Genomic DNA, 11,511 nt, shown 5'->3' with positions numbered 1-11,511 from the left:
AAGAATAAGGACCACATTTACTTCTCCAATGTCCATCCTTACCTCAAAGAAACAAAAGTGTTAGTTCATAGAACACTAAATAATGCTTTGGTTTGTTTAGAAACAAACAAGAGCTTTTGTTTGATTTTTTTTTTTTGAAGTGTCAAAATTATATATATATTTTAAAAAGACTGTCAATAACATGGCAACATGCATACACTAATCTCAAAATACAACTTTATGGTACAATGCCCATTCACAATGCTAATGGGACGATTGTTTCAATTGGCACATAAACTATGATATAACAGTCAAATTTACTTTAAAAGCTTATTCTCAATGGTACTATATCCTCATCAAAGCCAACATAAACTTCATTCATGTAATTGAAAGTATTGTTCAATACATTCACTTTACATAACCAATAATTATAAATCTAAAATCTCAAGTCATTATGTATATAATATAAAAAATACAATCTCTAGATACAATGAAAATATTACAAATTCAAGTAGCCAAATAAATAGACTCCAAAATAGTATATTAGTCTTGTATTTGGCCTAATTCTTTACCCCAACCTGAAAAACAATCACAAAACTATAAATAAAATGAATGGGAAACATAAAGCCATGTGTTAATATGAAAACAATTATAAAGACATCATTGTAAACAAAAAAAGAACAAACTTCAGCCCCATGCCTTACGTCAAGCTCATACTTCCTTTATTTTGCGACAACATAGCCGCCTTATGTTGCCAATTGACAAACATACACTATGTAATTGTTAATCCTTTTTTTTTTTTTTTTTGAAAAGAAACAAGTATGTTAAAACAATAAAATTTAGTGCTTTTAACCATTCTAATCACACAAAACCTAAGGGAAATATTATTAAAAATATATATAAATATTAACATACCAATTAACTTTTACTTTCATTGCAAGTGTTAATATCTTAGTCACAAGTAAATAACAAACATTGATGAACATGCGGTAATTGAAATGCAATTGAATTTACAAAATCCAATTGGCAGACAGAAAGCAGGTAATTGAATATGTGAAATCTAATTTCTCTGGGCATATATGAAGCAAATCCTACAAAATTCTCACCCAATAACAAGGATTTTTCTTTTTCGATAACAAAAATATCAGATTAGCAGAAAGTCAACACCTTTTTTTCTTTTCAAAACCATGTATACAAATAGCAAGCTAAAAAAACCTTAGCAAAACATTAAGAAATAATTTTCTTTTCTTCTTTTGGTGTGAACCAAATATTTCATAATTGAAAAATACATAAGAAATCTTACTTTTTTGTCATTACATAAGCAATCTTACTAAGTTGTTAATCATCCTCGTTGTCCTTTGGGTTCAAGCACCAGTAGAGGCTCTGCAACACCAACACCCACCAACTTGTTAAATACAAAATTAATTATACTAATTCATATTAAGGGCTAATTAAAGAAAGTAATCTTGATGGAAGAGAAATACATAAAATTGACCTGCCAAATGGTCAAATGGAACAAACTCTTTGGGGTTGCAATGGTGAGGGAGAGAGATACACGCTTATGATGTGGCATGAGGAATTGTGGCTGAATGTGCAGTCAAATATAGTTCAGAAGAGCTTAAAACACAAAAAAAGAGGAAAAGAAAGTACTCACAACCTACCTTTTCCAACAATAATCCATGATTAGAATAATGAGGAAGGGTAAGATGACACTATTATGCGCAGCTCAGCTCAACTTTGCCTCTGCAATCAAATCAGCCCATGCTTTTGGGTAATTTCCTTTCCTTATAAACATACCAGGAATTGACAAAACAGAACAAATTATGCTATAATTGATATGAAAAATTCTAATTCTAACACATGCAGGTGTGATTTGAGGGTGTTAAGTGCTACAAATGAATTTTTCATACTGAAGCATCATGGGCTAATGGATTGTTTATCAGAAATCAACACCAACCCATGCATTATTGATGAACAGGGCAGGCTTAGAATCTTACCCTACCATGATTTCCACTCATCTTCTTATGGCTGTACCATTTGCCCTCCCAGCATGTGCAAGGTGATTAAACTAAACTAATTGTATATATTTAGCTACCCCAAAATCAAAATCACAAATTTAATTACATTGGTTTAGTATGTTTGTGAGGTTTCTTTTGTTACAGGGTCTAATACTGGAAAAGATTCAAGCTTCTGTTGCAACAGATGGGAAGAAACATAAACAGTTAATCTATGTTGGGGATGGAGCTCCTGATTTTTGTGCAGGTTTGAAGCTCGACGAAGGAGATTTTCTGATGCCAAGGAGGGATTTTCCTATCTAGGACTTAATTTCTGCCAATCTATTGTTTACTAAGGCAAAAAGTTACGAATGGAATGAGGGTGATGAGCTCTGGGCTGTCTTGCTCAACACAGTTAATACATTCTTCACTGAAATGGGGTTGTCCTACTAAACTCAGATGGGGTTCTCTTGCTTTTTCATTCAAGTACTCTATCCTAATTTGAGGATTTTAAAGTGAGGTTGATCATAAGCCCACTAACCCTAACCCCAAATCAATTGATTAAAAGTTAGCTCCAAAACTGAAGAACCCTAAATTGACCCATAGAAGCATAACTAGAGAGAAAGAGGAAGGAAAAGACTCACCTGATGACAGATCGATTTCCAGAGCACAGAGAATGATGAAGCGTATAGATAGAGACGGAGAGTGAGAGCAAGAGGGAGCGAGAGCGAGAGAGTGACTTCAAGATCGACAAATTGATATCCAATAGTTGCCGTTGTTCGAACCAAGAAGCCCAACTGAAGAAGAGAGAGCAACAATGGAACAAAGACTTACAGCGCCAAGAAGAAGAAGAGATAGGGGAGTCGCAGGAGTCTCTGAGCATTCTTGCTTTTGTTTTGTTATTGTTTCAGATTTCTTTATTTTTTTATTGTTTTTGTTTTGGTTTTCTTTTACCTGGAGGAACCCATTTAACCGGTCACTTACTACCAACGGTGTAGATTACCCCACATCCCACAATAGCTTATCCAATGGTCTATAATAGTGGCGCATCCATGCGCAGGGCGCACCGTAGAATTTTCCTTGATATACAAGGCTAGTAATTTCATTAATTATTCTGATTCTGATTGGATGCATATAATCAGATCAATCTTTAGAGAAGATATTTATGTCTATCATTTTCAATACAGACGACAAGTCCCGAGGAAGAGCATTTGATGAATGGGCTTGGTTGTTAGATTTCCTTCCAGCCCTTCCTGGATGGTATTGAGCCCCGTCTCTCTTCTTCATTTGTCGCCATAATTTGTCTTCTTCTAATTCAATTTTTAGCAAATGAAGATGGGGTTTTTTCCAGAACGATAGAAGAAAGAGGTGGTGGTTTTTTTTTCAGAACGATAGAAGAAAGAGGTGGCGTTACCCGTTCAAAAAAAGAGGTGGTGTTTCCGTTAGAAAGAGGGGTGTCATTATCATCAATTTGGGGAAAAATAACCGTAGCTGATCTGGCCTCCCCACAAGCATTAGATTATTTGAATGCTCTAGATTTTGCAAAATACAAATAAATGCATGGACTCTAAATACAAACGCTCGGGATCCTATGTGTATCTGTCCCTATGCGTTTCGTCCAAGTCATGTTTATAAACAGAAGACAACAATTCTCTTATTATAATACCAGTGAAAGAAAATGTGGGATGATAGAATCTCAGGAGCTCTGAATGAGAGGCAAACTATGTTCATCTGCCAGTAGGTGTAGCCAGTATTGTATCATTCTAAAATACTCACAAAATAAATGCAAAATGATAATCTTAGAGCATGAATATCATTTATAGTTTGGCTATGACTCCTGTTGAGGCCCAAAAAATTCAAGGCTAGGCCCAAATAAATTCTCGGTCCAGTGCCACACCTTATTAAGAAGAAACCCGGTTCGGACCATGTGAAATTCTTCATGCACGCTTGCACGAGCCACGATCCATGTGCCATGTCAAATAAATGTTCAATCCGTCAAGCTAAGAATTGAAATAAGCCCATGCTACAAGCCCATGCTAATTATCCTGTCGAGCCTCATGTCCCTTTTTAAAGGGGATAAAATTCGAGCACGCCAATCGACATACCATGCCAAGCGGAAGATCATTATTTTACACCTAGCCACACAAATACCCAGGGCTTGCTGAGTGGGTTGTGGTATGGATGGTAACGAGCTTTCATGAGGCCCATTGATGAGCCGAGAAATGGAAGTTTCGGGTTTCTTGGGAGCCCAAAACTCAAGCCCATTTCTTGAGCCCAAATATGTGGGTAAGCATAAAAAGAGAGAGAAAAAAGAAGCCCAACACTCTAGAAAAATTAACCCATCACCTTAATAAAATAGCCCATCACTTGAAAAGATTAGCCCATTCCCTTAGTAGGCTTATCTATCACCTTAAGAAAGCCCAAGCAAACCAAGAAAATATCTACAAGCCTCCAGCACATGGCTGGAGACAAAAACAACAACAAAAACCAAAGCTATCCATATGTGTGGGCTACTTGGAGGCTCCAGCACATGGCCAAAGACAAATCCCAACACAAGTCATCCAAAAAACCAAAGAATACTTGAGCAAAACACCTTTCACACTAGCGTACATACTTATTTCTTTCCCCCATAAGATCTAGTCATAGAAAAGGGAAGAAAAGAAGGAAGAAAGATAGCTGAAAGTGGGCATTCCCCACTGGGACAGCTGCAGGAAAATCCTAGAGCTACCCAAATCCTATTTTTGTGCAATTGGGCAGAGAGAATTTCACCAAATAGGATGAGTCAAATGAAGAGAAGAGAAAGGGAGGGAAAAATTTGGCCAAATTGGATATAAACCATTAGGGTTTCTTGGAGAAAGGTGGCTTCCAGCGGCTATAAAAGGGGCCATCTTCTACCCATCAAAGGCAACCCACATATGGAGAGCAAGCTTCCTCTCTCACCTGCAAAACCCAGCAAATTCGTGCTCTATTCACCATTCTCCCTAATTTTCCCTCTTCTGGCAGATTGTTGTAGCATTGACAGAGTCTCTGTCAGGCTACCGGAAACTGTTTAACACACTCATTATTCCCCATCTCTCTACCCCCTTAGCCAACCTTCTTAGAATCACTTCCCTTTCCTGAGAACCCTTGTTTCTCATAGGAATTCACAGCTCTCTCTCTGTGTTTATGCTAAACTCATGATGGTTTTGCTCCCATGCCACAAGCTTCTCATGCCAAGTTAAAAATCTATCTGTAAGCAGATGTTGTTTTTGTTGGTGAAGGTAACCGGAGTGTTTCCTAAGGCTTCACTGTTCTTTCGAAGCATTCTTGGGGCTTGATCTTTGAACTCATACATAAGGGGTAATTTCACCCATTTTCGCTCCTTACGCCAGCCCAGCCCATTCGTCAAGCTGCTGGAACAAAAAGACCCCTACAACTCCATTCTTTTTTCATATATTAAAAAACGAATTGTTGATATTTCATAAATAATAAGAACATTTCCAACAGCCTCTTCAACAATTTGGAATGTTAAAATAGGTAAGTCCGTTCTTTATTAACACTCGTTGCTTCTAAAGTAAAGTTGAACCTTTAACAACGGTGCTTATTCCCTTTCTTGTAAATTGATGTTTTTTTTGTTACAACCGAAGTCTGTGGGTTAGAAGGAGCCCACCAACCAAATCGGGCCGACATCTGGCATAATCTATCATCATTCAAAATACGAGCCCGAAGATGTAGGAAAGACATCAAAACAACCCAATCAATTTTCCAACCTAAGAATACCAAATCAAATGGGCCCCTGCCCAACTCTAAATTGAAAATGTGCAAGAATTTGAGCCCAATCCCAAGTCATTAGGAAATCGCAGGAGACAAAATACAAAACGGAGAGAAAATGCTTATGAAAAAAAGAAAAAAAAAGTTCTGGAGTGTTCGGAAGAAGGACAAAGGAAAGGGGTCCAACGGTCCAGATTGAGTTTGAGTCTGGAAGCTTCAAGAGCTCAAGGGCAGGCAGTGGAGTGCTTTATTCTTATGAATACCTAGAGGTAAACCTAACCCCATCTGTCCATCCATCCATCAGTCGCCAACATACTATAACAGCATAACATTGCATTTCACACCCTCACTCTCTCTCTCTCTCTCTCTCTCTCTCTCTCCTTCGGTCTTATCCAAAAACCCCACTAAACCCAAACCAGAGCTGCTGCTTCTTCTCAACCTAAATCTACCCACTCTCCATCCACTCGACTGTTTGGTTGTAAGGTGAGTCCTCTTCAAACCTTCTCTCTCTCTCTCTCTCTCTCTCTCTCTCTCTCTCTCTATGCTCTGTTGCCTTATTTTGTTCATATTATTTTGCTGATACAACTACACAAGTCTTTATCCTCTCGTTATGGCGCTTTTGAGAGGTGGCTTGCCATGCCCCTCTTGGCTGAAGCTTCCGGCCAACTGAAGCTTAGGATTGTGTGTTTAATCTTCACTTTTTCAATTTATTTTTGCAGCTTGTGTTTGTTCTCTGCGTTGTGTTTCCTCGTTTTAATTAATTCATCTCGATAATACAGTTAAAATGAAATGAAATGAAATTGCTTTTTATGACCGGAAAGAAAAAATAGGACCCATTTGCGTTTAATTAGATATGCTACGAGAAATTTGTCTAGCTGCCTTTTGTCTATAGCTTACTAGCAATCAATTTCATCTCATATTTTATATATTGTTGTTTGGTCTTTATCTTTTCCTTTATGATGTTATCAATTTCTACAATGTCAACAACTATTGAGTTATACAATTTCTGATGTTCTCAATTTTTACAGGGGTAGAGATGGCATCCACTTTTGCAGCCATGACTTCAGTTGGCTCCTTGGCTGCTCCTTGTAGCCGCGTGATTGATAGGAAATTCGACAACTTGTCATCTCGTGCGTCCATTTCTCCATTCTCATTCTCTAGGAGGCACAATGTAGTTCTAAGGAGGACACGATCTCCTAGGATCTGTGCCATGGCCAAGGAGTTGCATTTCAACAAGGATGGTTCAGCCATTAAGAAACTACAAGTGAGTCTTCTGAACAGGAAGGATGCTATTTTTTGTTTTAATGCATTGGTGCGTCTTATGTATACGTTCTAACATTCATTCTGTTTGTTCTACAGACTGGTGTCAACAAGCTTGCCGACCTTGTTGGGGTTACACTTGGTCCAAAGGGTAGGAATGTCGTTCTAGAGAGCAAGTATGGCTCCCCCAAAATTGTTAATGATGGTGTGACTGTCGCAAAAGAGGTATGTGATCCCATTCTTTGTTTACAGTCACATTTTCTGATAGAACTAGTTTAAAGCTATCGACCGTTCTCATTTTTGCTTTGCTCTGTAGTATAGCGTATGAGCTTAAAATTGTTTTACATATTAAGCATCAAAGCTTTTTTTCTTTCTTTTCCTTTTGCATTTACTCTGAGATTATAGCAGTATGTTTTGAGTTGGGCGAAGCTTATGAGCTAATTGCTGTCCTCTCCCCTTAAATAAAAAAATTGAAATGATGCTTATTCACTTTCTATGATATTGTAATTTTGAGTTTATCCCAGTTTTCACGGGTCATTTAGGCATTGCAATTTTGGGTTATTCACTTTGTTCGTTTCTGCCTTTAAAGGTTGAGTTGGAGGATCCTGTTGAGAACATTGGAGCTAAGCTAGTGAGACAGGCGGCAGCCAAGACTAATGACCTAGCTGGTGATGGGACAACAACATCTGTTGTTCTTGCACAAGGTCTTATTGCTGAAGGTGTCAAGGTTTGTACCATGATCTCTCTAATTGCATTCTGTTAAGAGCGATTCTGTCAAGACTCAAGGTCACTTCTGTTAACCGAGTTCAATTGTTCAGGTGGTTGCAGCTGGGGCTAACCCTGTTTTAATCACACGTGGCATTGAGAAGACCACCAAAGCTCTGGTACACGAGCTTAAGTCAATGTCCAAAGAGGTAGTGTGAATTGATCTCCAAGTTAATTGTTTCTCAATCATTTACCTTGTGGTGGTATCATCATGGTTTTGTCGCATCTTTTCATTGCTTCATATTCCTTAAGTTTCTCCAGAACAAGATCAATTTACAACTCATTGCAGGTTGAAGACAGTGAGCTGGCAGATGTGGCAGCAGTTAGTGCAGGAAACAACTATGAAGTAGGAAACATGATTGCTGAAGCTTTGAGCAAGGTGGGTAGGAAGGGTGTGGTGACCCTTGAAGAGGGAAAAAGTGCTGAGAACAGCCTCTATGTTGTAGAAGGAATGCAATTCGATCGTGGTTATATCTCACCTTATTTCGTCACTGACAGTGAGAAAATGGCCGTTGAATATGAGAACTGCAAGGTAATGTGTTCAATTGCTATCACAAGTTTTTTTTTTCCTTCTTTTTACTGGATGATGGAAGTAACTTTTGAACATGTTATTTGTGCAGTTGCTTCTTGTTGATAAAAAAATAACAAATGCAAGGGACCTCATTAACATTTTGGAGGAAGCTATAAGAGGAGGATACCCAGTTATAATCATTGCAGAAGACATTGAACAAGAAGCTCTTGCAACTCTTGTTGTAAACAAGCTTAGGGGAGCTCTAAAGATTGCTGCCCTTAAAGCTCCTGGGTTTGGTGAGCGCAAGAGCCAGTACCTTGACGATATTGCTATTCTGACTGGAGGTATTTTTACATCTATCATTCATTTTTGTCTCATCTTGCCCAAGGTGTCTTGTGCTGTGCTGATAGTAAAGTTTTTCTTTCCTGTGTGAATGGGAGGGTGGTATAACATATGAGTCTCCGTTCTTGTTTTCGGATTGTAATGTGATATTGAGATGCTGTTAATTTGCATATAGGAACTGTCATCAGAGAGGAGGTAGGGCTCACATTAGACAATGTTGGAAAGGAGGTCCTTGGCCATGCTTCGAAAGTGGTGCTTACAAAGGATACCTCCACGATTGTTGGTGATGGAAGTACCCAGGAAGCAGTTAACAAGCGAGTTGCCCAAATTAAGAACCTTATTGAGGTGAAACCCTCTTTCTCACCTTCACATCCACAATTGCTTACAGAAGTTGTTTGTAATTCTTTGTTGTCATAGTCTTATAGCCTTAATAAGTTAAACCATATATGCAGGCGGCAGAGCAGGACTATGAAAGAGAAAAACTTAATGAAAGGATTGCAAAACTATCCGGTGGTGTTGCTGTAATTCAGGTTGGTTTCTAAATACTTGTAGATGATTTGGATTACAATGTAGTACCAATGGGAATTCATTTGTATTAACTTTTTCTTGAATGTTCAAAGGTTGGAGCACAAACTGAGACAGAGCTGAAAGAAAAGAAACTGAGAGTCGAAGATGCTTTGAATGCAACAAAGGTAAAACAATTCACAACACTAAATCTTTTTAAATTATATCCCTGTTAAGTTTTGTTTCATCTGGTCTTTTGCACATTAAAGAAACCAGCAGAAATTTAAAATTTTTGTAATTGTCCAGGCAGCTGTTGAGGAAGGTATTGTTGTTGGAGGTGGATGCACCCTTCTGAGGTTGGCATCAAAGGTTGATGCAATCAAGGAAACTCTTGATAATGATGAAGAAAAGGTAACTTATCTATAGCGCATTGAACTCCCTCAATCTTTTGAGTTTTGTCAACAGAAGATTCTGACAATGGCAGAAATTTTATTGATTATTGGATATGCAGGATAGATTTTTTTTATTTATTTTTACTTTAGATTTATTTGGTCTGCTCAAGGCTCAAACCATATGGTAAATTACAGGTTGGGGCAGATATAGTTAAAAGAGCTCTTAGTTACCCCCTGAAGTTAATTGCCAAGAATGCTGGTGTAAATGGAAGTGTCGTCAGTGAGAAGGTATTCTTTCGTTTGGCTTTATGTACTATGTTACTATCTGATTTCTATGTATGTTTAATAAGTTGAAATCTCCTTTTTCAGGTGCTTTCCAGTGACAATCCTAAGTACGGATACAATGCTGCTACTGGAAACTATGAAGATTTAATGGCTGCTGGAATTATTGATCCAACCAAGGTGAGTTTCTGTTCTGGAGCCGTCATGTACATCGTGTATATGGATTTGGCTGCGTTTATGCTCTTGGCTATTTGAATGGTGATGAATGAACTGTGTAACTGATCCTGAGTGCTAGTGAAAGGCTTAGTTTTGTTGGTTTAGCTAAATTCTCGAGTAATTTAACTGGAAGTGGTAGGTTGGGAGTTTAGTGCTGTCTTCATAGGTGGTTCCAGATGCCTGATAGGTTGTTTCTAGATAATTTTACTTGATGCATGAGGTACTCTAGTGTGTAGCTGTATTGGATTTGTGTGTGCCTGGAAACTGAGTCTCAACTTCATGTGTTGCAGCTAGATTTGCAGTGATTTGAACTGATTTATGGATTTTGTTTTTCAATGTTCAGGTGGTGAGATGTTGCCTAGAACACGCATCCTCTGTTGCAAAAACTTTCTTAATGTCAGACTGTGTAGTTGTTGAGATTAAAGAGCCAGAAGCAGCAGTGCCTGCTGGCAACCCCATGGACAATTCAGGTTTGTAGTTAATCTAAAATAGCCCAAATTCTCTATTGCTGCCTGTTCTCAGCTTTTCTCTGGCTCAAAATACAATTGTCCAACTATTTGCTCTAACTGTGACAGGCTACGGGTACTAGAGTTGATCGAGAATAACTAGGATGTGGTGAAGAGGAGTGAACAGGATCAACCTGGATGAGTGGCAACAAGTTATAAGAATGAAGATAGTAGTTGGAGCCATTTTTTTATACATAAAAGATTCCGGTGAGATTAGCTTACTGGGAGTGCGGCAGATGTTGAATTGCAGTAGTAGTTCAGTTCAGTGTACGATTCCAATCACTGCAAATATAATTTCAATGGGAGAAATTTTCATGCTGTGTGTGTGTTTGAATTCTTTTAGACTTTGGTTTAGTTTGGTTTATTTATGAAACCTGAAACCCGGTGTTTGAATTCTTGATGAGCACATAGTGGAATTGCAAGTGTTGAAACCAGAAAACAGGGTTTGGTGATGAGATTAAGATGCTGCATTGAATGTTTATAAATATATATGGTGATTGATTAGGTGAGCAACCCAGAGTTGATGCGTGTTTTTATGTGAGAGTGAGTTGTGTGGTGTCATTAAGTTATAGTATGAACCGAATTCAATTCTAGTATTAGTGCAAGCATAGCATTCATCCCTCCCTTACGCAGATCCCTTCCCCAGTAATTGACCGGCTCTTTCTCTTCTCGTATAAGTTATATCATAATATATGGAAGGAAGGAAGGTGTCACTTGTATAATTATCCTCCAGTGGCCTAAAAAAGGAAAAGCTAAAATATCGAATATGGAAAATAATAGCAATGCAAATGGGTTTTGGAAATGCTTTTATTTCTACAACCAAAACGACAGAGGAAAAATATTTTCAATCTGCTAGATATTCTATCCCTTTTTTTTGTTTGTTTTGTGTGTGTAACTGTGTTGAGAAAACGATATTTGAAATTATTCTAATGTATGAGATGAAGGATCGAACTTGATTTGGCCAACTAGCCGGCCTAACTCAAATATGTGTTGGATGCTTTAACCATTCA

The 11,511-nt window shown here is 38.0% G+C and overlaps 1 protein-coding gene and 1 pseudogene across 1 annotated transcript; both read left to right on the top strand.

The window, feature by feature from the left end:
* The first annotated feature begins 1,670 nt into the window (after positions 1-1,670).
* Positions 1,671-2,426, top strand: LOC148294173 (inorganic pyrophosphatase 2 pseudogene; annotated as a pseudogene).
* Positions 2,427-5,965: 3,539 nt separating this feature from the next.
* Positions 5,966-10,819, top strand: LOC110759034 (ruBisCO large subunit-binding protein subunit beta, chloroplastic). The gene is made up of 15 exons (XM_021961044.2): positions 5,966-6,206; positions 6,752-6,987; positions 7,083-7,208; positions 7,573-7,710; positions 7,802-7,897; positions 8,038-8,280; positions 8,369-8,603; positions 8,777-8,946; positions 9,054-9,131; positions 9,222-9,293; positions 9,412-9,516; positions 9,693-9,785; positions 9,867-9,959; positions 10,339-10,465; positions 10,571-10,819. The coding sequence occupies exons 2-15, from the start codon at positions 6,760-6,762 to the stop codon at positions 10,582-10,584; spliced, it is 1,818 nt and encodes a 605-aa protein (XP_021816736.1). The 5' UTR covers positions 5,966-6,206; positions 6,752-6,759; the 3' UTR covers positions 10,585-10,819.
* The last annotated feature ends 692 nt before the right edge of the window (positions 10,820-11,511 follow it).

The sequence above is a fragment of the Prunus avium genome, chromosome 6, assembly GCF_965620075.1.
Source record: "Prunus avium chromosome 6, drPruAviu1.hap1.1, whole genome shotgun sequence".
Taxonomy (NCBI): Eukaryota; Viridiplantae; Streptophyta; class Magnoliopsida; order Rosales; family Rosaceae; genus Prunus; species Prunus avium.
The sequence above is the reverse complement of the archived record's forward strand: the minus strand, read 5'-3'. Positions and strand labels throughout refer to the sequence as shown.

Bases quoted from the DNA above. Each gene is read 5' to 3' on its own strand.
- LOC110759034 (XM_021961044.2), top strand. From the start codon at position 6,760: ATGGCATCCACTTTTGCAGCCATGACTTCAGTTGGCTCCTTGGCTGCT. The intron at 7,209-7,572 runs GTATGTGATCCC...CTGCCTTTAAAG, and splicing joins GTGTGACTGTCGCAAAAGAG to GTTGAGTTGGAGGATCCTGT. The intron at 8,604-8,776 runs GTATTTTTACAT...ATTTGCATATAG, and splicing joins TATTGCTATTCTGACTGGAG to GAACTGTCATCAGAGAGGAG.